Genomic DNA, 23,711 nt, shown 5'->3' on the forward strand with positions numbered 1-23,711 from the left:
GATGATAATGAGACATTTGGTTAAATATGGTATATTTACATAATAAAACAATGTTGTGCATTAATGTGCATGGTCTGTTTAAATGTATGAGCCTGTGTGTTTATGTTCAAAACTGGAACTGAAATATTTGGGGAGGACATGTTTAGTCATTGCTGAGGTATGTCATTTTATGCTGGAGGTACTGAGTGAAAACATATGAGCCGTTTTCGAAGAACCCTCAAAAGGGGAGGCAGAAGCCAACTCATAGCTTGCCCAGTCAAAACAATGTTACATCATCCCTTAATGAGCCTCTCCACTCATCTGCTGCACTTTTAAGCTTTCCAAGTCATTCTTTCTCACTTATTTTGCACATTTCCTCACAGATTCGAAACAGATGCGGGAAAAGCAGACTTAATTCAAGTGTCTACAATTACTAAATAGTCAATGGCAATTTAAATCCATTTAGATAAGGCACAGACTTAATGAGAAAATAATCTAGCAAGGACAGTAATTTAAATCTTAACTCCAGGCTTTAAAGGTTCTTTCAGTCTTACCCTTCTCTCCTTGGAGGCATCCAAGTACCAGAACTTCACATGTCTGTTTCCTGCAGTGACAAAGTAGCTGCTGTCCTCTGAGAAAGAGACAGCCAGCACTCGACTAGACACCTTGTTTGATGCAATAACAGTACCTCTCTGCAAATTAAGAGGAGGAGAGAAAACTTTTTGCAAACTTCCCCTAAAATAAAAAAAAAATGAGCAAGGAACATTAAAGGTCTCCTAATAACTATACATTTACAGCAACACTGGCTGCCTCAATTAGTCTAATAAAAATGTGTTATTATTAACAAGCAGATAAATTTAAAGCATTTAGAATTAGCATCTTCAGTGCCACCACTATAAAATTATCATAGATATTAAAAAAGAAAAAACAAGACCTATTAATTTCTATATCAGTGGCTTTCAGTTTGTGATTCAATGTATCTCTAAACTCACCTTCCATTCCCACACGCTGACAGTTCTGTCATGCTCGAATCCTACAGACACAATGTAGCTGCCGTTGGTAGAAAAAGCAACACAGGCCACTCCATACTTGTGACACTGGACCTCCGCCACTTGCGTACGCTCAGTGACATCCCACACCCTTACACATGGCATGTGCCCACTCTATGAAGACACAGACACTGATGAAAAGAGACATGAGGCAAAACACTTTTTTCCCCCTTTCACACAATACTAATAAAAAGATAATAATCCAAGACTGGAATCTGCCATGTCAGAATTTAGCAGATGTTTGCTCTAAACAAGCAATCAACAATTTATTATTTTTATTTTGCTCAATATGTGTTGATATTTTATGATTAAAAACAATGTAAACCTCAAGCTGTATTTCAATGCTGCTGAACTGCTGAATGTCAGGGGTGTCCAATATGATTCAGTCGGATTGGCTTGGTCTCATTCTTCAATAACTGATTATGTGCGCTCCTACTTTGTTGGAGCAAAAACCAACCACAACAGCTCTTTTTTTCCAACCACAACAGCTCTTCGCTGATTAGACTGAACATTCCTGACCTATATAAAAGGTTGTAGCAGAATTATGTCTGACTCACTGGGCTAAATAGCCTGCTGCATCTTGCTTTCCATGTAGCTCTATTTAATTCTTCGTTTTACCCATTAAAGAGCAAATAATTGTAGTCACAATTTATATTGTGACTACATACATATTGGACAGCACCAGCCTTGAGAGTAAGTTGGAAAAATAAATATATTTTTTTAAATACACTGATCAAAGCATTGCTTAGAACTAGAGAAACATCTAGTTTAAATGCTATAACAAGCCATTTTGCCAAGCGTGATAAGATTTCAAGGCAAGGCAACTTTTATTTTACATAGCACCTTCCATACACTGTAGTCATACATACGAAGTGCTTTACAAATGATGAAATACAAAGACAATTCAAAATACAGCCACAAGTGGCAAACAGCAGGTTCAAGAGGCCATCAGCACAATAAGCCGTTATGCAGTTTGAGCCAACTAGGCCAAAGAAGGCCTAATGTAGTTTGGGCCTTATATACAGAGATAGGATGAAAAAAGAAAAGGAAGTCAGGGTTCATCAAAAGACATCATTTGTCATAAATAATGAACAGTGGTCTTCAAACATAGACACTGATCTACAAAGACTTGTTTAACAATAAAGACTGTCAATATAGATGTTAAAAATGCATTACTGAGGGAGAAATTTCAGATATAATTGTGTCTGCAAAGTGGTTTGGTCTCCATGTTTAACCCTTTAATATGCAGGCCATACTGAGGTCCAAAGGACACATTAGGGGCCTTTTTGGCATACAGGAGCTACATGAAAGCGGGTCAGAATTTGTTACAAGGTGTCCATATGTTATGTTTATTGATCAAGTGACTTCAACGAAGATATTCAATAGGTTTTGTACAGAATGACCTTTTGACCTTTGTATAATAAGCTGTAGTCTTTGAATGAATAAGTCCAATTTCTGACATAACGTAATTACAAAGTTAGACCAGAGAACGGAATCACATCATGCCAATTGTTTTACAAATAATTTTGTAAATGTGGTTTTGAGTGCTAAAGGGCCCCTTCTATGGGCCAATTTTACAATTTGCAGGCCTCACCAGATTCTCAAGACATACACATTTACAATTTTGAGATGGTTGCCAAAATTTCAGCTTGAGCGGATATACAGACACTAAGAACAGTTATTTAGCAGGTACCATGCCCCCTAACCCAGGACTAGATTGCAAAAGTAGGTTTTGCTTATTATGCAAATATGCAAAAAAAAACTAAGTAGGTGGCACTAAATTTTCCAAACTGCAACATTGTTCATCTTGACCCAAAGAATCAGGTAAAAATAAATTTTGTCTCTAAATATTTTGGTTTAGGAGTTATATGGCAAAATGCATTTGGCTGTGCAACTACACACTGCATGCTTGAACCCTGAATAGAATTTAAAAAGTAACAAATTAAAGGCAACTAGAAATTAAAAACATGACTCAAACATAAAAATAAAATTAGAATAATAAAGTGCAGCTACAGCTTTCAATGCTTCCCTTCCTACGTTTTATTTAGCATGATTTATTTTCCCTTCCTTGAAAAATAAGCCACTTAACTCATCCTCATGCTTCATGCAATTGGCTGTTAGTCATGAATGTAATCCTTTCATGTTCACACATACAAGGATTAATCCCAGCCTGAGTATCTAGAACAGGGTTAACAGAGTTAACCACTGTCAATCAGTCAGGAGCTTCTCCAAGTTGGAAATACTTCATGAGACAGATCCCAGACGTAACTTTTGAAGCAGCACTGAAATACAACTCTCGCACAAATGTGTTAAATGGGACAAGCATGAGATCAGCCTTGTACTCTGGAGCGGTTATCAAAAGCAATGACCAGAAGGCATACAAAGCCTTCAATTTTTGTATTTCCAGCCACTTACCTCACCAGTGACCAAATATTTTCCATTGTGGGAGAACGCCAAGGCACTGAAGGTTTTTCTGTGCAATAAAACCAGAGTAAAGCCGAGGTGATCCTGCTTCATGTAGCACTTCATAAAGAGCAAAAGCAACAGAGAGGTAAGCTTTAGAAGAGCCACTTTAAAGTGCAAAGTTTACATACCGTGATGTATTGAAGATGTGACTCTGCTTGTTTTTCTTTGGATTGAGGATGACAATAACACATCTGCAAGAGAATAACTACATCAGTTATAGAGAAAGAGTTAAATATTCCAACTGTTAAATCCACGTGGCAACACGACCCTACCCTGCAGGATATGCAACAAACCCCGAGTTGGGGTCACAGGCCAAGCCACTGCTGTTGGAGGTGGTGATTCCCAATACTTTCTCCAGAACAACCTGGAATGACAAAATAATTTGTCAGCAAAGTAGGGTTTAGGAAAAGCAATTCCTCCAGATAAGATTAACTAACTAGAGAATTTACAAAGGCTTTTCTTTTCTCAGTGCCGAAAAGAGGGCGTTCTGTTTTTCTTCAGCTATACTTCATGTCCAAAGTATTCAAACACCCTTCTAATAAGTTAAATCAGCTACTTTAAGATTACAAATACTGTGTAAAACTGCACACACACACAGCTTGTTGTATCTCAATAAAAAAAAGTTTTGTTAAGGAAATGGGAGGTACTGGGTTACAACATGAGCCCATGGTCACCATGTCCTATACCCTGTGTTGGATAGAGGGGGACACAAGGCTCTCCAGCATCGGACTGTGGAGCAGCAGAACTGCGTTTTCTGGAGCAATGGAACTTCATCCAACACCTTTGGGATGAGGAACAGTGGGGTTGTGATCCTGAACTAATCATCTAACATCAGTATCTGACCTGACTAATGCTCATGTGGCTAAATACAATCGAATCCACACAGCAATGTTCTAACATCTGGTGTAAAAAGCCATCATGTCATCTTCAAGCTGTATTCCTGTCAAAGAGAATCGGCTAAAGTCGATCCTGAGGGAACCTGAAAAGGGCTTAGAGGTCTAACATTTCAACTGCAGAGAAAATCATTTTCCTCACTGTTTTGAGAAAGAGAGTTTGATGTGCTACACAGACTCTGAACATGCTGTTCAGTCCAAACAGTACAAATAAAGACGCTTTATCCAGAAGGGATTTCAAATGTCTCTAATTTAGTTCATTTAGTGATTGTAGAGTCACAAAAACCTCCACATCTCCATTTATTATGAGGCTACAGCGCATTTTCCCTGCCTATCCCTAGATGTTTGTATTACATAAGTTATATAAGTCTTAATAACACGATAACAACACAACCAAAAAAGACAATATTAGGAAAATTATGACTGTTTTTGATGCACAAAACAATGACATCGTGTGGCCCCTGCCAGAGTCACCAGTGACAGACTGCGATTAGTTTCCCGAGCAAGTTCAAAACGCTGCCTCCAGCTATGCGGTTGCTGGAGGTCCTTTAGGGACCATTTGTCCAGCTGGACTTGTAGGAGAATCCTCCCCTTCACATGGTCGAGCAAACTGCGCCCTGAGCGCTGCCTCGGATGAGGAGGAGGGCGGACCACCACAACATCCCTCCACACCCGTCTCCAAACTTTTGCTAGCAGGAACAGACAGCGGTTTACTGACCAAATGTGGGGAAAAGCACAGAGCTGAAGTCAGACTGCTTTTCGAACTTTTCCGGCCCACCTTAAATGGTGCAGCCTTATACGCCCCAGAATGTAACTGCGGCACGATTTAAGGTGGAACGGAAAAATCCGAACAAAAAGCTGGCGAATAAGACACCAAATTTCAGCCTCGAGGAAAAAGCTCATACCCGGCTGTGAATGTCCCTCTTGCTGCTTTGTCGACTGCTTCGTCTCACGTTTGCGGTCGTGTTGCTGCTGTTGGTTTTCCTGACGCGGGAGGTGAAGGTTGAGTTTATTCCTTCCGCCATTGCGAGTGCACAGCAAAAAAACAAACAAACAAAACAACAACTGCTGAACCCCTTTTCCTCTCTCTCACTCTCTTTCCTCTAAAGAAGAAATTTCAAAGTCAGGTCAACAAGAGCTTTAGGTTAGTTGGTAAACTTGAAGATGACGTTGGTTTCTCTTTGACAGAAATCTCTCTCTGACTCCCTCGTCCGGGGAGCGAGTTAACCTGCGGTTAGCGCTGTTAGAGTTAATCTAACTGTTTTCCGTCTGCAGGGAAACAAGTCATTAAAACACTAAGTACAAGTTATCCGACCTCTCACAATCACATAACACAGCACTGCTCATCATTAACGCGAACTACACCGAAGTCAGAAATATCCCGGTAAGCTTTTGACATTAAAAACGACTTGTTCAACTACAAACAACGTAAGAGAATAAAAAAAAAAAATAGAAAAGCAAGTCGGTTCAACGTTATTTGATATGGCGGTACGCAGTTTTAAACGCAGGTGCCGTTCCAATCCAACAAATAAACAGGCCCATGTCCACTTCTTCTAATCCCTTCTTTTGGGTTAATCCATGAAAGCGGGGTCGTCTAACAAACGTAGCGGCACTTAACCGCAGCTTAATTACAACTGTGCACAAATTACTACAATAACTCCAATGAATACGACTTTTAACTATTAAAATAATTGCAAACTGAACAGAAACATCTAAAATTAGGACATTTGTCATGTACAAACTAATGTTGTTCCCAGTAATATGGTCTCTTCCTAGTAGAAGTGTCTAGGGGAAGTGAGGGACGGTTGGCCTCGTTGGCGATGTTGTTGCTGCTCTTCTTCTTCTACTGTGCAAAGTAAAAGGACTGTCGTCGCCACCTGCTGGACGCCTAAAGGAAACGTGGCAATGCGGCTGCAGAAGAGGGCGAATTGAAACCGCGATTTGGGACGAGTCCTGTAAGGTCCCACCTGATTCTTACTGGATTATCTATAACAAAAATAAAAAGAAACGTTTAGTTCAGTTAGTTAAGTTTGATCTGCAGTGCTAAAGATAAATCACCGCTGGAAATGGATTTTAATCGGAGCCGTTTCTATTTTGTGCCTGAGCTGATTATGGTCCTGTCAGACCTGAAGGGTGACCAGCAGAGTTATGGAGGTTAAAGGCTTGGTATCACATTAGGCCCATATACAGTATCTGCAGCTGCTTCTTATCATAAACAAACAGTGATGATGATGTGTAAATCTATTCACATGCAATTTATTCGTTAAGAAATGCAAACATAGCACATTGTGATTTGATATGTGTGTGTGTCTGTGTGTGTGTGTGTGTGTGTGTGTGTGTGTGTGTGTGTGTGTGTGTGTGTTTGAGCTGTCCTCGAGGAAGACCAGTATTTATATTTATTAACCAGTGCCTGCTTCAGCTAATCAACCCTTCAGTGGATTCAGTCAGGTGCTGCTGATATCAAACATACAGTGACTGGCGTTCAGTGACACGTCAGGAGCTAAACTTATGTACTCTAAATATATTATTCAAACCAGTGGTGGACAGTAACTAAGTAAATGTAATCCGTTACTGTACTTAAGTAGTTTTTTCAAGTATCTGTACTTTACTTCAGTTTTTCCATTTTGGGCGACATTTCAGAGTCAAATATCTGACTTTTTACTCCGCTACATTTTGTGAAATCTGTCATTCCTTTTGTTTTTTTGTGTATAAAAACAACGTCAAATCAAAAGTAGCGCAAAGCAGGAACGCTAAACAGGGCACAGCGGTCACTTTGTTCTGAGCTTGTTTTGACCTGTTGGTCATACCAACCCAGTGCAGCACACAGTTCAACGTCAGCGCAGCAGCGTAAAGTTTTGGGAGCACATGCGTCACATAAATGATGAACTAACCTAACTTTGTGTAAATAGACCACAATATAGAAATATGTCCACACATGCAGTCGTGACTGGTGTGTTTCTTTTTTTCTGAATTCATACAAACACTTTCATTTTATAGTAAATTATTTTGGGTTAGTTAATGAACAGAGACCTACAGATCAATACAGTACAGGAGCTTATTCGTGATCCTGAGTTTAAAGCCAGTTTTTATTCAGCTTGTAACTAATTTACAAAGTAATCTTAAACTGAAACTTTGCTTGTGTGTAAAAGTGATTTCAGAGCCACTCAGTTCTCCCTGATGGAAACTGTTTACCTTCAGTGTTTTGTACTTATGATCATTTTAATAGACGTCAGCGTCACTAATTAATGACGTTCTATTAAAAGACTGGTTTACCAAGAGAGACGATGGAGGACTTTCACCTGAAATGAGTTTGTGAAGCGAGTCTTGTTATAAAAATGATAACAGGACATCAGAGACAGAATTAATCTTTTAGTACTTTTACTTTTGATACTTAAGTACATTTGAAGGCAAATACTTTAGTACTTTTACTCAAGTTGAGGTCTAGAGTAAGGACTTCTACTTTAATGGAGTAATATTTTACCTTGGGTGTCTCGACTTTAACTCAAGTACATGATTTGTGTACTTCGTCCACCTCTGATTCAAACCAACATGACCAAAACATTCTTGTGTTTTATTATATTCATTTTTATCTATATGTATTGTAATGTCATGTACTGTTTGCCCAGATAAATAGTTTTAAACAGTGTTAAAAACCGCTTTAACCACTTTTGTGCAGTACTGTATAATGTGTGTCCTGGGTTACATTCCAATAAGTATGTAGTATGTATTTATGTGTGTATTATTTACTGTATGTATTTGTATATTGCATGATGTGTAAATACCTGTTCATTGTTATATGGTCAAAACTTTTATTGAACCTTTTCTGGCTCAAAATAGTTGAAGTATTGATTGGGGTGGGTAGCTGGCCCCCACGTAGGAATCACTTAGGGCCCCCAAATCTTCACAAACAGCCTTGATCTGAGACTAGATTTAAGCTTAATCAGAGTCCTGGAAACAATTAACTGCTAAATTAGCTATGGATAAGACAAGAATCAGAAATAGTGCATAAAGCAGAATGAACACGTAGAGCCACGAAAAACATCTACTGGATCGTCAGCTGCTTTCAGCCGCTCTTGCCTCCTCTTTAATCTTAGATAAGCCTCTCATTATCATGTGAAAAAAGTCTTAAAAGTTCATTAAAAATCCATCCATCCATCCATTTTCTAAACCGCTTCTCTGTCAGGGTCGCAGGGGGATGCTGGAGCCTATCCCAGCAGTCATCGGGCAGAAGGCAGGATACACCCAGGACAGGTCGCCAGTCCATCGCAGGGCAGACAGACAGACACAGACAGTCACTCACACACTCACACCTAGGGGCAACTTAGCACGTCCAATTGGCCTGACTGCATGTCTTTGGACTGTGGGAGGAAACCAGAGAACCCGGAGGAAACCCACGCAGACACGGGGAGAACGTGCAAACTCCACACAGAGAGGACCCTGGTCGCCCGGCCGGGGAATCGAACCCAGGCCCTCCTTGCTGTGAGGCGACAGCGCTACCCACCACGCCACCGTGCCGCCCCTTCATTAAAAAATATTAAATAAAATAAATGTTGACAAAGTTGTAAAAGTGATAAAAAGTGAAAATGTGTGGAATTTAGTTCCTTTTTTTGGACATAAAATACTTTTCCTCATTGATTTAAAAGCATTAATTTTATAATCAATTCCACATGAATCGGATGTCAGAGCACATTTTCCATAACATGATGGATTTTTCAGTGGATGCAATGTCACAGTGACGTAACTGAACCTCAGCAGAGGTTTGAGAGGCAGGACACAGTACATGCGTTGTGATTGAAGATTATGTAAACAGTAATTTTGTATTTTAAAGTATATAATATGATGAATGGTGTTGAATTTAAACTAATAAGCCAAAAATGTCATTTTGATGTCAAGACTTTAGTTGTCATTTGTTCATCTCTGTTGTTTTTGTAATCAGATCATTTAAATTGTCCTTCAGAAGTCCTTTATGGGTTCATGGGTGGAGACTATAATGGAAGAACACAGTCAGCATGTTGTTTCTGTCTCTGAGCCGGTTTGCCACTGAAGACACGGATAATGGAGAAGTCCCGTAACTCGTCCGTGTATGAACTGACATATGAGTATTACTATGATTACTTGGATCCAGTGATCGTGGATTCGAGAACCCTCAGATACAACAGATGTAAGTTTTCCTTTCTGTTTATAGATGCACTGATATGAGGGAATGTCTGATACTGGGAACAATAGAGAATCATTGGGTCGGAGATTTCCTAACGTGGCATCCTGTCCTCTGATGCACTTTAGATTCAATCGTTATCATATTCTGGATCATCATGGCTGCGTTTATTGGACTTTTCTTCTTGATTCTGATAAATATTTCCCGGACTGGGTTTCATCCGAGGTAAGTACGTCATCGAGCAATTTAATTATTTAAGCTCATATGTTTTGTAGATGGGCACTTGTTGTGTTCGGAATCCATGTTTTGGATGAATTTTGGGAAAAGTTAACTTTAAACAAGCATTAAAATACTGTTTTGTTGCGCTTAGCCTACTTGCTATTACTGTAGCAGGCTTATAATCTACTATTTCCCACTGTTAATGCTAAAACAAGTAAGAAATGTGCTTTTAAACTTCCATAGAAATGATAAAGCAACAGAAAGTGATTTGATATTGGTTCTAGAGATAAAGTGTAAATAAATGTGTGTTCTGTTGTACAGGCGTCCTAGTATTAGGAGAACAGCAAGCTTGTTATTGAGAAGGAAAGCAAGATGTCCTTCATCTAAACCACTGGTGTGATGAAAGCAAAGAATCAGCAGTGACTCTGAGCACTGCCACTGGACTGCAGTAGCTGTATGTGTGCGTATGTATATCCGGATCTTCATGTTTATGACGGTGCTACTGTTCAATTCACAACAAATGGAAAAAATCTTACTGTAGAAACAGACGTGATGCATTTCTTTACTGCTTATAAAAGAAAGATTCCTTACACATAATTGGTATAGAACCTTATGTGGAGGTTCTTTAAGGGCACTCCAGTAAAAATGACAAATGCAACCATTACTGCATTTGGTGTAAAACACGATGCAGCGCTGAAGTAGTCTCTAGAGTCCATGTGTCAAACACAAGGCCTGTAGCACAGGCCTACTCAGACCACAAAATTATTTTAATTTTCTATTCTTGTTTGCCGGTTTCACCCTAAGATGCACTACTGTCCCCAGCATGCCCTGCAACAGAATGTGTGTTCTAACCCCCTTCCCCCAACAACAATTTATAGGCCAGCAGTTACACAAAAAGAAAAGATGCCTGGTGTTTACTTCAAGCAAATAAGTAGTTTCCAAAAAACTACCAAAACAATTTATTTTTATTTAGTATTATTTTTGAATAAGTATTTAATGCCTAATTTGTTGTTGCAGCTTTGGCCCATTCAGGTCATTAACGTTAAGTGTTAAGACTGAAATAAAAACACAGCTGGTCCACGGATTTGCTGAGTTTTTTTAATACGGCCCTTTCAGTGGTTGAGTTTGACGCCCCTGTTCTAGAGTGAGATTTTCTGGTTTAAAGACGTTAAACCCCCTTCTGATGATGGTGGGAGGCACTTTTGAAAAGCAGAACTGCTTCAGAGTGGATTTTTCTAGGCAGGCTAGCTTCTGAATGCTAAAGGAAGTCAGACAAATAACTGTAGGAACGGTCTTCAAACCATCATTATGATAAAGAGAATGGCTTACGTGATGTATTTGTGTAATGCTGGTTACTGTAGTGAGAACACTGATGATAATGATGAAAACAATACACAATTGTGAATTCTTGTGATGTGTGTGTGTATGTGTATATTATATGTAATAAGGTAAATGTGTGTAGGATGGGTTACTATTCTTCCTTGTTGTGCTTTATCTGCACTGCTGACATTTTCACTTAAGCCTTAACTTCATGATCTTATAGTAAAGCTGTAAAAGAATTTGTTCTCCATGAACGTTTCTGGTTAAATAAAGGGCATGATTGGAAGGGTAACGTTAGAATGTAGAAAGAGAGGATTTATTGCTCATCAGTAACATCAAGAGAGAATAAACTTTATATTTTTAAAAGAAGCAGTGAATTATTTGTAAGTTTAAACTGCATGTTTTCTCCCTCTGTAAGATTGACCATCTGACTCTGGAAGCTTCGTGGGATCAAACATCCACAGCTACCATCCTTATCTGTTCATCAAACACCTCTTCAATAAAATGCCTATTTTGCAATACCCCAACCCTTTATGTCTATTGTGTATACCTTATTATGTACTTGTGCTTTACAATTAATGTTATATTTAGGTAACAAGTAGTTTTTGTAGCTTTTCCTCTACAAAACAACTAAGCACTGCATAATGTAAAGGCCTATAATTGCATGCTGGTTTGGGATCATAACTAACTGACCCAGCATAGTGTAGCTATCCTGTTTATAAAGTTCAGCCATCATGTCTTCCTTTAGGGACACTCAGTTCCCACTTTATAGTGAGAGAGAGTACATTTTAGACAGACTCATGGTCAGAGTTGGTAGCCTTGCCCTGTGAAGATAAGCATCTCTAAAAGAACCGTAACATAAACACAGTTATTTTCTTTCTCTATTTGAATAATGTTTTTTTGGCAGATATGAAAAGGAGATTAAGGCTTATTTGTTAAAGGGAACACATTGGCCACCACAAGGCTAAATCTACTGATAAATGATCCCATTGTTGAAAACACGTAGTTAGAGGCATTTTACACTACATGGCCAAAAGAATGTGGACACTTGAACATCATGTGTGCTGGTTCACGAAAGGCATTCCATTAGATCTTGGAACATGACTTTTGGGATTTGTTGATGTGTCGTTTAGTGTTCCTTGAGAATGCACATGATTCACTGATATTGAGCGATGATACATTGCTCACAGTCAGCGTTCCAATTTATTCTAAATGTTCTGATGGGGTTGAGGTCAGGATTCTGTGTCAGCCATTCAAGCTCTTCCACACCAAGGTCAGCAAACCATGTCTTTATGAACATTGTTTTGTGCACTGGGGCATTGCCATGATTACACAGGAAAACACGTTCCTCAAAAGGTCTCCGTAAAGTTGGAAGCACACAGTTCTCTAGAATGTCCACTGTATATTATAGCATAAGTTTCTGTTCATTAGAACAACAGGGCCCAAATTTATAAAAAACAAGACCCCAGACCATTATTCCTCCTCTACCAAACTTTAGCACTACGCATTACGGCAGGTGGCGTTCTCTGGCATCCACTCCGTTTATCACACTGGTGAATCACTCCAGAGAATATGTTTGCACTACTCCAGAGTGTAGTAGCTGAGATTTGCACCACTCCAGCTGATGTGTTGTTGCCTATGGTGATCTTAGACATGTGTGTGGCTGGAAGACCAAGGAACCCTAATTTCAAGTCAAGGGACAAAGCAAGCCTCAGGGTGGCAAGAGCCAAGCTCTCCCGGGCCATCAAACAGGCTAAGCATGCCTACTCAAAGAAAATCCATGATCATTTTCAAAACACTGCTGACACACGGCGCATGTGGCAGTGCATCCAGGACATCACCACTACAAGTCACCTCCACCTGCTTGTGACAGTGATGCCTCCCTTCCAGACATGCTTAATAACTTCTATGCTCGGTTTGAGGCACAGAATGGCACGACGGCAAGGAAACCCACACCTCCTCCAAGGGAACAGGTACTGTGTCTGTCCACAGCTGATGTGCGGAGAACTCTACACAGAGTCAACCCATGAAAAGCACCAGGATCTGACAGCATACCAGGCAGAGCGCTCAGAGAATGCACCGAACAGCTGGCTGCTGTTCTCACGGACATATTCAACATCTCTCTGAGCACTGCAGTCGTTCCAGTGTGCTTCAAATCCACCATCATTAACACTGTGCCGAAGAAGTCTCCAGTGTCCTGCCTCAATGACTACCATCCCATTGCACTCACTCCCATCATCATGAAGTGCTTCGAGAGGCTTGGAAATTGTCAGAAGCACCAAGTTCTTCTGTGTCCACATCACAGAGAACCTCACCTGGTGCCTCAACACCAACTCCATAGCCAAGAAAGCCCAGCAGCACCTCTACTTCCTGTGGAGACTGAAGAAGGCTCATCTCCCCTCTCCCATCCTCACCATGTTCTACAGGGGGACTGTGGAGAGAATCCTGAGCAGCTGCATCATCGCTTGGTTTTGGAACTGCACCACCTAAGACCGAAAGACCCTACAGCATATAGTGAGGACAGCTGAGAAGATCATTGGGGTCTCTCTCCCCTCCATCATGGACATCTACACGACACATTGTATCCGGAAGGCCACTAGCATTTTGGATGGCCCCATCCATCCTTCACACAGACTTTTTTCACTGCTGCCATCTGGCAGAAGGTACCGGAGCATCCATGCCACCACTGCCAGACTCTGCAACAGCTTTATTCCTCAAGCAATCAGGTTTTTAAACTCACAAGGAATGAGCTAACCCCCACCCCCACTCTCACACACATACTCCACACACACCTCTGATGCTCTACTATCTGGATCATTGCTGCTACACTGTGTTTTGACTGTTTTACTCAGGTTTTTCTACCTCAGTAACTGCTGTGTTTATGTATGTCATCTGACTGCGTGACTCACAGATCACAGCGTGTTAATATCTCTGCACCTTATGAGGTTGTGGAATATCCAGAATGAGTGCTGTGTCGGTGCTGCACTGTCCTGTCTGTTTACTGTGTCTAAAGTCTGTTTAATTTATCATATTTATTGTTTCTAGTTAAATTTTTGTTTGCACACAATGTCTGCACATTCACACTTTGTACTTTTTGTTCCTGAATGAACAGTTCCTGTGCCAACATGTCCAGAGGCCGGTTGTAACTCAAGTCAAGAACAGATTATTTTTTATGTGCTATGTATACATCTTCAATTATTTTAGTATAGCAAGCTGTCCTTACACAATATCCTGAGCAAGCAAGTAAACTGACATGAATCTTGAGCAGAATGTGAGGAGATAGAAAACCTAAGAGAAATTCCTCATGTTAACTCAAGTAAATTACAGACAGGTTTGCCCCAAGACAACATAATGACATAATATTTCACATATTTTCCTGCTGCTCAAACTGGACTGAATTGATCTGCTTCTGCAACAGTTTCAGAGTTTTACAGCACACGTAAAAGAGCCCATGTTGTGCCCTTTTCTGTTCCTTTTTTTCATTCCTTTGAGGTCCACATGGGTTTATGTACCAAAAGTGTAATAGTACATTAAAAAATATATATATATGTCTATTGATTTGCAAAGATTTTTGCCTACAATAACAAATTATCCCTTGCCACAAAATAACAGAAAGCGGCTACACAATATTTAAAGATTAAAGACAAATTACAGATTACAGCAGACATTTATTGCAGTGAGGGAAAAAAGAAAAAAGTAACAATTGTGTTAAAAAAGAGAGGAAAAATGAAAGGAGAAAGAAATGGATGTTGCAGTGTGTGCTATAGAACTCACAAAACAGAGGTAGCGGAGCACACATGGCACAGAGTGAGAGAAGAGATGGAATATCTGAAGATCTCCACAACAATAAGATACATTTTTGTTGCCAGAGAAGTTAAAATATCTGTGTGATATTTCTGACTGTCATTTAGTATAATCAGAGAAGTCGTAAAGGAGGAAACCCATCACTGGTTGGAAAATGAATAGGAAAGCTCGGAACACTTAAAAGGGCATCTGTTTGTGGAGAAAGTTCCGGCCTTCAAGAAAAAGAGCCAATCAGCTCACTGGTTACTCACTGGAGTGGGAAAAGCCCCCCTCCTTGTGGGCATCTGCATGATTGCAGTTGCCAGAACAACCAGACAAAAAAACGTTTTGTGTGTTGTTGAGCCAAGAAAGTCCTATTTCTATTATTGATTTCAAAGACGCATTTTAGATTTCAGTTTCAAGAATTTTGGTCTCTCCATTCAAAAAGAGACAGGAGTCTGGTCTTGTATGGCTGGAAATAACTTCCAAGCGTTGTTCCAAAGATGAGCTACAGAATGACTTTCTTATAAAAGGGCCTCATTCACCAACACATTTTTTTAAAACCCACTTACACAGTTTTCACAAAGATTCTGACATCATAAAGTGAAAATAAGAAGTCCCAGTTTTTTCAGCATTACGATATACAATCAACACTGGATCCGTGTTTCTGTTGAGGTGGTATCTTGATCTCACACAGACACACACATACTTTCTAAGACACGTATCCTTCTGGGTTGCAGAAGGAGTTGGAGCCTCTCCGAGCAGTCATTGGGCGAATGGCACGAAACACCCTGGACAGGCTGCCAGTCCATCACAAGGCAATGTCTCACAAATACTATTTGATCTGAGTGTATCAACCATGGCAACAGGCCTTCTAGCCTATGAGCTTTGGCAATGATTTTAAGATCTACATACAATAAATTTATCTGCCTCTAAGTAGAGCACTCAAATGGATTCTTGTCCTTTTTTAAAAGCAGACTGAGGGAAGCTGTTCTGCAGAACTCTGTATGTTACGCTATCTGTGTGCATAACAGACAGGAATAAGGATGCGTGATAGATCAGGACAAAACTTCTTACAAAACTCCAGGGTAAACCCATCTAATTTTGGGGCTTTGCAAGAAGGCATGGACTGAATGGACCATAAATGCACAGTAAATAGTATGCTAAAAACCATTTCATCTGCCTCTGAAATATAATAATACATTTTATTATACATATTATAGCATAATAATTTATTTTTACATGAGCATTTCCAACCTCAGGCTGTTTTTTTACTAAGCCTTTAAGACTTTCTCCTGATAGGCTGCCCTGTTTTGTGCTTCATTCAAAAAGTAGTCCAGGCTGAAACACTCCTTATAACTTCAGTGTTTATAGGCAGGGCTAAACTACTGTAGATTGAATAGGTGGATCTATTTAAATACGTTGGCTTTTGTAAAAAAGCAAGAAATATGAGTCTTTAAGGAAGTCATCTCATCTATAATTGAAGTGATAATGTAAAATTTATACCCCTGTTTACTTCAAACAGGTTTGAATGACCAATATGGCAATAAATCAAATTGAATTAAAATATATATTTAAAGGAATTGTGTTAAGTGTAATAGCTTTCAGCACCCCACTATGACCCAGAAACCCAGAAGGATTTAGATGATGTATGTGTGTGTGTATGTGTGTGTGTATCTAGACACTGTAATCTAATTCTTAATGTGAAATATATCAGTAAAGGGAATCTAAACAACTACAGAAAAACAGAAATACAGTTGAAGTGCAGTTTTTATTGATATCTAACAAAAATGTCAGTTTTGCTAAGACAGAACACTCTACTCAAAAACATTTACAAATCCACCCCCCCCCCCCCCCCACAAAAAAAACCCCTTAAAAACAGAAATGTTGACAAATCCAATCTGAACTTTTTTCAACCCAAGTTAGCATCTTATCTAACTTGTGCATTTAAATACTTGACAAATCTATCTAAAAGAGATAAAACTGACAAAAAAGCTTCCTCAAATGATATTCTATCCATAGGATAAGAATAGGAACCTTTTCATTCATTTCTATGAAGCATAACAAAGAGCTCTCTGTTCACAACTGCTCGTTAAATAACACGTCAGCACAAGAACCCCCTGTTTTAAACTTTCAAGTTTAAACTGGCTCATTCCAGTGAACAGTAATCAGTCAGTATCAGTACAATCAAACATTTAACTGATATGTATTTGTTTAGAAGATTGTTTCATAGGTAAGTACACCCACGCTTCTCTATGAAATTCCTAAGAATCCAAAGCAAAAAGCAATCATTTATGTCCTAATAAATTAAAAATACTAAAACAGTGTCAGACAACTGAGTCCTAGCAATTTTCCAAGAGCATTCAAGACTATATACACATTTTCAAGACTACAGGATTCAGTGTCTGTGCAGAATTTGGACATTAGGCAGGTAAACGGCAAACCTCAAGGGTCAGTCAGACTAGAACAGGCAGGTGCACTGTAAAGCTGATAGAATTAACTATTAATTTTAACAGTTTGTCTTAAGACTTTTTGGATAGTACATGGAGTGAGCAGGCTGTGTCTTCTTCAATGGTTTGAATCTGACACTCATTATGAAGAGATCAATGGGCAAGTGTTACTAAGTCTGAGGTGGCATCATCATAAGCCTGGTTTTGTGTCATGTTCCTCAGCAAACACTCATCACTGAGAATGATCTCAATATATGCAGGCTGTTCAGTCTCCATTGTGGCTCACACAAAACATATGTGAGCTATGAAAAAGAATCATAATAATTAATTATTCTATTACTACTGTGAAAAATTGAGTGTGTGAGCCCTTTCCTTGTGTTAAAAACTGATGCTTTTTAAAATAGCAGCACAAGATATGTATAATACATGGAAAAAAGGAGGATACAAATACTTATTAATTAACCCAACACTGTTAAAATACTGTCTTACAGTTCAGTTATTATTAGAGTTATTATTCTACATTAAATTAAAAATGAAATCAAGCAATTGTGAATAAAGCCTGCATCCATCTCAGGTCTAGCATGATAAATACATATACATATCTGGTAAAATTTTAGTTTACAGACCCTATTTATAAACTTCATATTATCATTCATAACACATGTATAATGTGCTTAGATATAAACACTACTGAATACTTTCTGTTGGCATATTTGGAAAAACTGTTGGTTTTGTGAGGCCTGCAACCCTTTGGCTTGGAATTTGAGTGCAATGTCTTGCCCTAATAAAACAGAAAATAAGTAATTCAGCTGTTTCTAAATCATTTGTCAGAAGCAAATACAGCTATATTCGGGAAGAGTCCTGGAAAATTCACTCTTCTATTTGCAGTGGATCACACTGGATTGGCAGCAGATTAAAAAAACAATAGTAACATTTAGCATCCATTCTTGGCTGCTACGAGTGGAAGACAACATACATTAATTGTCACAATCAGTACATATAGCTAAACATATCTAAAAGTAGCCTAAAGGAATATATTTACCCAAAACATTGGCCTACATGTTCACTGGCTATATGTTCAGCAGTTACACATTGAGTCAAATATTTTGACGATTTGGCATAGACTCCAGGATCCAAGAGTCCAGTTTGGTTAAAAGTGTTTACTATTTAACTCATCCCTGACAGAAGGCAAATTTCCTAGCTTCCAATTTTCCTATCCTGAGTCGTAGACAGTTCCTTTGTACACGTACACTCTCCAGAGTGCGTGTTCTGCCATTTGGTTAAGAATAGATGGTGATGACTTCTCTACCTCCACCTCGTACAAGCAGAACCCGATCCAAGCCCTCAATTAAAACTTCCAAAAACTCCATGTCTGGCAGAAGCCTGTCAAGGAGCAAATGGTCACAATATAGTCCAAAGAATACATAGCTGTACAAAACAGTATGGTTAGCTCTTTAATGGCTTCCATAAACAACCTTTAAAAAATTAAAAGACTCCTTCATCCTGGCTGACTTTGAGGGAATTCCATCCATTTCCATCATTTTTCTACATAATTCAATTATTGAGAAATTAAAAAAAAACTAGAATTGGAATCCCCTTCAAAGCACAAAGTTTAAAGTTGTATCTCTTTACAAAGTGTGTAAGTACTGGAGCTATTAGAACCTGCAGTCTGCAGTGTAAGTGCAAATATTTACTAGAAGAAAATTGACCATGTGACCTCTTCACTACAGGGTCTGAGATATTTTACTACTACACCACTAACTAGCATCATTTATCAAATCATGCAAAACTCTTTAGAGTTTCAGACATAAATATGTATTGAAAAAGGATACAATTCTCATCACCACCCTTGTTTTTAGGTGGTCCAGGCATGTTCAATAAGACAAGATGTGCCCCCTGGGATTTGTTGACCACGACTTCATTCAGTTTGACTGCAGTGTGCATTCTTCTCACGTTGGATTGGTTTCTGTGAGAAACAATTTCAGGTAATCATAATGATTTTAATGAAAACACAAAATCTGTTTAGATTTTTCCATCAAAAGCATCCAGACAGTAAATTCAGCACCCAATTACACACACACACACACACACACACAGCTTGCATAAAATACTGTCAGTAGAATGGAAAACTCCTGAGTAGCTGCATTCTCTAAAATGTTTGAGCTCCACTCAATACCTTTGGGATAAGTTGCAGCTGTGTTCATTATCCAGAACTAATCATACAACATTAGTAAATGACCTCACTAAAATTCTTGTGGTTGAATGCAATAAAATCTTCATAGTAAAGGGGGGGAATAAACTCCCTATTAATACCCTTGTTTTGAGAAGAAACGTTGGATGAGCAGGTGTCTAAAAACTGTACATATAGCGTATCTCAGAGTAGGGAATTTACTGTCGATTGACAAAAGGAAATGGACAAAAAGTTTATTGTAAAATACTAAAACTGGAGAACACATGGAGTGAGATTTCATAGGGATTGAAATTACTGGGACAGTGAGAAGCAGAAAATGCAACCAACTTCTAATACTTAACTTCGGAGGTGTAGAAAAACATCCCTGCAGATTTCTTTGAAAAACTGAAAGTGTTTTGATTGAAAATAAAACAAATAAAAGGGTGGTCTCTGATTTCTGCACACTGCAGTAAGTGGACACAAATACACACTCAATGTGCATTTCCAAACAAGAGTTTAGGATCCACTGTACACATATAAATAGAACAAAATAAAATATGACTTACAGGTGTTCCCATTCTCTAGAAAAGGGGAGACGAAAAAGCTGGTGTTAGATATTTTCAGGGTGAACAGCAAACATACATAATATACATGCTAATGTGTAATTCTTACATGGCTGGAGGTGATATGAGAATCAGCGTTTTCCTGTGTCCATGCATGTAATACTTACGGTTTCATGTTGAAGATGTCCCGGATACCTGGGCTGGCCTCACGGTGACGGTTCCTCTCACTAATGAACTTCTCTTTGGTCCAGGTCATGTGGATGTGGTCAGATGTGGGGCTATGCTTTTCTTGGTGGCCATCATGTGGCTTAGTGTTCCTTTCATGAAACATCTGAGCCTGCAAGAAGACAAACTGTATTGCTTATCAAGAACAAACTGCAGTATTGGGGCATCATGGCCCATCAGAGGGCTTCAGTGAGTTTAGTTTTTTTATATATATTTCTTCATATTGTCTATAACAAACTTAAGGTGTAAAACTCTGGACAATACATTTTCCTAGCCTACTATTTGTTCTGCCATTGTGTAACACAAATAAAATCATGAGAAAGCAACCTACTGTTTATTTACTGTGCTTTCTGTAGATTAATGCATAAAACAGATCAAAAAGCATATTTAACTGTTTTTTTTTTAAAGTAGCTGTAATGAATAAGAAACGAATTCACTTTCCTTTTTATCCTTTGAATAGTATGTTCAACACAGTAATGGCACCATTATATTATTTAGTACGTTATATGTGGTTTGAGTTGCAGCTGCAGAGTGCAAACTTTCTATTATTTTCAGGTGAGTTTGATATTATTATTATTAATATTATTATTATTACTATTGTTATTATTATTATTATCATTATAACAAACAAAATTTATACCTCATTCTCTATTTCTGCCATGCCTGGTACTTCTAAGGTGTTGGGAGTTGGTTCCTTCATGCAGTTCTTTCTCTTAATGGAGCTCCTGGATTCATCAGTAATGCTTTGAATCTGCCATCACCCATAGAACATACAACACAGTAACAAAGGAACATAAGAGGCCATATAAATCTTGACCTCTACTAAACAAAGTCCCAGAGATATGCTCAATACTTAGACTTTCAAGTTAGATTTACTCCTAAACAGAGCTAATCTTATGAGTTAGGGACATACAGAACATTGTTCCATACTTAGCAAAAGCCACACACTTGTCGCTCCTCTCTTTTGACACATAGAAGCAGACAGCAAACAGGCTATAGCCCTGTAGTCACCAACCCTGGTCCTGGAGAAAAACCTTTCTCTGGACTGAACTTTTAACAACAATCTGCCACACCTGCTACAGCCATTTAAGATCTTTAGAACTCCTTGAATGGCAGGATCAGATGCATTAGCATTAGGTAAGGCGGTGGGGCAGCATGTTAGATGCAGGCTGGTACTAAATTCTGCAGGAAAGCAGGTCTCCAGAAGGAGGGTTTGTAACCACTCTATTGCTGGATCTCTTAACAGCTGCGTCAAGTGGGAGGAAAAGGCCAGAGAACTTGCAATTTCATAAAAAAACAACAATGTATCTGATGTATGTATCTGTTATTTAATGAATTAGCAGGTAAAAATTGTCAACAATGCTGATAGAATGCTGACTCATTTGAAGCATTAATGGTACACTATAGAATTACTACCTCTCTTTCTCTCTCTGTTTTGGAGAGCTGCATCTGTTTGAGCATTTGAGAACGCTGCTCCATCACCAGGGTTTTCTCATAGGTGAAGGCTGAGATATCACTTGCATGCTAAACAACACAAACAATAAAAGTGTTGAGAAAGGTTACATGAATTCAAACTGAATTTATCTAAACATTTAAAACATTTAAGAATTTCAGTAACTATATATAAACTGTTGTTACAGCCAGTTTATTTAGCCAGAATGTCTCTCTAAAGTTAAGTTTAATTTTACTCTTGTCATAACAATGTTCCTGGGCTGGGTGCCAACAAAACAACATCTTGTAACGTGTAGCAGTGATGATGAGGCGGACGCATACGCTGATAGAAGCAAGATTTATTAGGAGCAGATCCATAATCAACAAATGTGTATCCACACCTAAGATATTATTTCTATACTTTCTTGTCTTGTCGTGGCCTACCTTGTGCGGTCATGTCCTGTTCTTTTCTGTCCTGTTCTTTCTTCTCCGTCTTGTTCCTTTAATTTCCTATCTTTTCTTATCCTTTCCTTTTCTGTCCTGTCCTGTCCTTTTCTGCCTTTTCTTTTCCTTTCCTTTCCTTTCCACACCACATCTATTAACTCAGTACTTTCTTCCCATAAACTATAATTGCAGTAGAATCTTACCATCTCTACCACCTCTACTTCAGCGTCAAGGCGCAGCTGATACATAAACATGTGCAGATCCTTCTTCATCTGAATGCTGTTGTCATCCAGGTGAGCCACAGTGAAGATGCGCATCTTACACTTTTTCCACACCTACAGAGAAAAGCAAAGTCAGACCCTGTTGCTACGCCAACCTTCCATAATTCAAAATGCTCATGATTATTTCTCAGCCTTGTACCTTGTGCTGGCGGAGCAGGAAAGGCAGCAGCATGAGCAGGCCTCCATCATGGACAATCCACCACACATCTATGGTGCCCTCAACCAGACGCTCCGTGTTGCAGGGAAAATGATCGATATTCTTTGCCACAAGCAGAGCCTGATGAGCAGCGGTCGTCTCTCTCACCGTCTCTGCAGAGCAAGAAATTTGCATATTTCCATGTTGCTTGAGATGACGACTATGATCAGACAGGGTTACAAAACAGGTCATTCTACTTTCAGATGTAAGCTACGCTGAATTTATGGTACAAGTACAGGCAATGAGGTGAGAAATGAGAAAGCAGAGAGGTTAGTGAAGAAAAAGGATATCTATGCATTTTTTAAGTACTGATGATTCACAAATTCAGAAATCTAGGCATGAAACATGCATGTCATCACCATCATACTCCATACCTATTGTTTTTTTTTCCTTTGTTTTTTAAACAGCAGCTGCCCTTTATTGTTTGAACATTTAATGTTGAATGATTCAATTGACTTGGAATAAAATCTCAATACATTAAGATGAAATTTAAAGATTTGATGTAAATTTACAGCATGAAACATTGCATTAATCCATTGTTAATCTACTGACTGCTCCAAAAAAGCATCTTGCCAAACAAATTAAAGTATTGGATTTTACTAAAAGTAGTTAGTATTTGCAAAGCACACTGGGAAAGTAGGCAGTACTTTGTGCAGTTCTGGACAGACTGTCTCTGAATGATGTAGTGATGAGTGTGAAGCTTACCAGCACTCCTTGAGGTTTTGTTAGTTTTCATCAATTAGTTTTTGTTTTTCATCAATAGTTCATTTCACAGGATTTAGTCTTTGAACATGTTATTCTTGCCCCACATACATATTTGAATGTATTTTCCATGGCTCTTCTGTTTTGTGTTCCAGTTAACTGCTTTATCCTGTAATGTTATAATTAAAAGATATTTGGTTGCTGGCATCTTTGTAGATTTAATGACTGGTAAGTGCTGCAACAGCTGTGATGTGTAAACAGTCCTATGCAGCTGTGAAAAGGAGTTTATTTATTCTATTATGGGCGAGTTACACTCATTTTTTTAAGATTTGAATAATTAAATGTTTCAAGTACAGAAGAAAAAGTACAACAGTTATCAGCTGAA

The 23,711-nt window shown here is 38.7% G+C and overlaps 2 protein-coding genes and 1 long non-coding RNA gene across 6 annotated transcripts in view; 1 reads left to right on the forward strand and 2 right to left on the reverse strand.

The window, feature by feature from the left end:
* The window catches only part of wdr62 (WD repeat domain 62), a 33,306-nt gene extending 27,453 nt beyond the window's left edge, over positions 1–5,853 (reverse strand). The window contains exons 1-6 of one of the 2 annotated variants that reach the window (XM_017719204.2): positions 5,293–5,853; positions 3,767–3,858; positions 3,623–3,685; positions 3,444–3,501; positions 972–1,142; positions 534–671 (exon numbers count right to left, since the gene is read on the reverse strand). In XM_017719204.2, the coding sequence (XP_017574693.1) occupies positions 534–671; positions 972–1,142; positions 3,444–3,501; positions 3,623–3,685; positions 3,767–3,858; positions 5,293–5,412 (642 nt within the window). In that variant the 5' untranslated portion in view covers positions 5,413–5,853. Of the gene's footprint in view, positions 1–533; positions 715–971; positions 1,143–3,443; positions 3,502–3,622; positions 3,686–3,766; positions 3,859–5,292 lie in introns of those variants that run through there. The other variant, XM_037546757.1, reaches the window with a different exon arrangement.
* Positions 5,854–6,280: 427 nt separating this feature from the next.
* On the forward strand, positions 6,281–11,605 carry LOC108440387. 2 transcript variants are annotated; one of them, XR_001858840.2, is made up of 5 exons: positions 6,281–6,342; positions 9,345–9,548; positions 9,671–9,767; positions 10,083–10,225; positions 11,500–11,605. It is a non-coding gene; the product is annotated as an uncharacterized LOC108440387 (long non-coding RNA). The 2 variants fall into 2 exon arrangements; XR_001858839.2 differs by having other exon boundaries at positions 10,083–10,215; positions 11,500–11,599.
* Positions 11,606–16,704: 5,099 nt separating this feature from the next.
* The window catches only part of LOC108440363 (solute carrier family 12 member 7-like), a 29,843-nt gene continuing 22,836 nt past the window's right edge, over positions 16,705–23,711 (reverse strand). For both annotated transcript variants that reach the window (XM_017719203.2, XM_017719202.2), the window contains exons 19-26: positions 22,568–22,737; positions 22,351–22,482; positions 21,689–21,796; positions 20,913–21,023; positions 20,215–20,384; positions 20,051–20,065; positions 19,147–19,280; positions 16,705–18,686 (exon numbers count right to left, since the gene is read on the reverse strand). In XM_017719203.2, the coding sequence (XP_017574692.1) occupies positions 18,595–18,686; positions 19,147–19,280; positions 20,051–20,065; positions 20,215–20,384; positions 20,913–21,023; positions 21,689–21,796; positions 22,351–22,482; positions 22,568–22,737 (932 nt within the window). In that variant the 3' untranslated portion in view covers positions 16,705–18,594. The remainder of the gene's footprint in view (positions 18,687–19,146; positions 19,281–20,050; positions 20,066–20,214; positions 20,385–20,912; positions 21,024–21,688; positions 21,797–22,350; positions 22,483–22,567; positions 22,738–23,711) is intronic.

The sequence above is a fragment of the Pygocentrus nattereri genome, chromosome 17 (genome assembly GCF_015220715.1).
Source record: "Pygocentrus nattereri isolate fPygNat1 chromosome 17, fPygNat1.pri, whole genome shotgun sequence".
Lineage (NCBI taxonomy): Eukaryota > Metazoa > Chordata > Actinopteri > Characiformes > Serrasalmidae > Pygocentrus > Pygocentrus nattereri.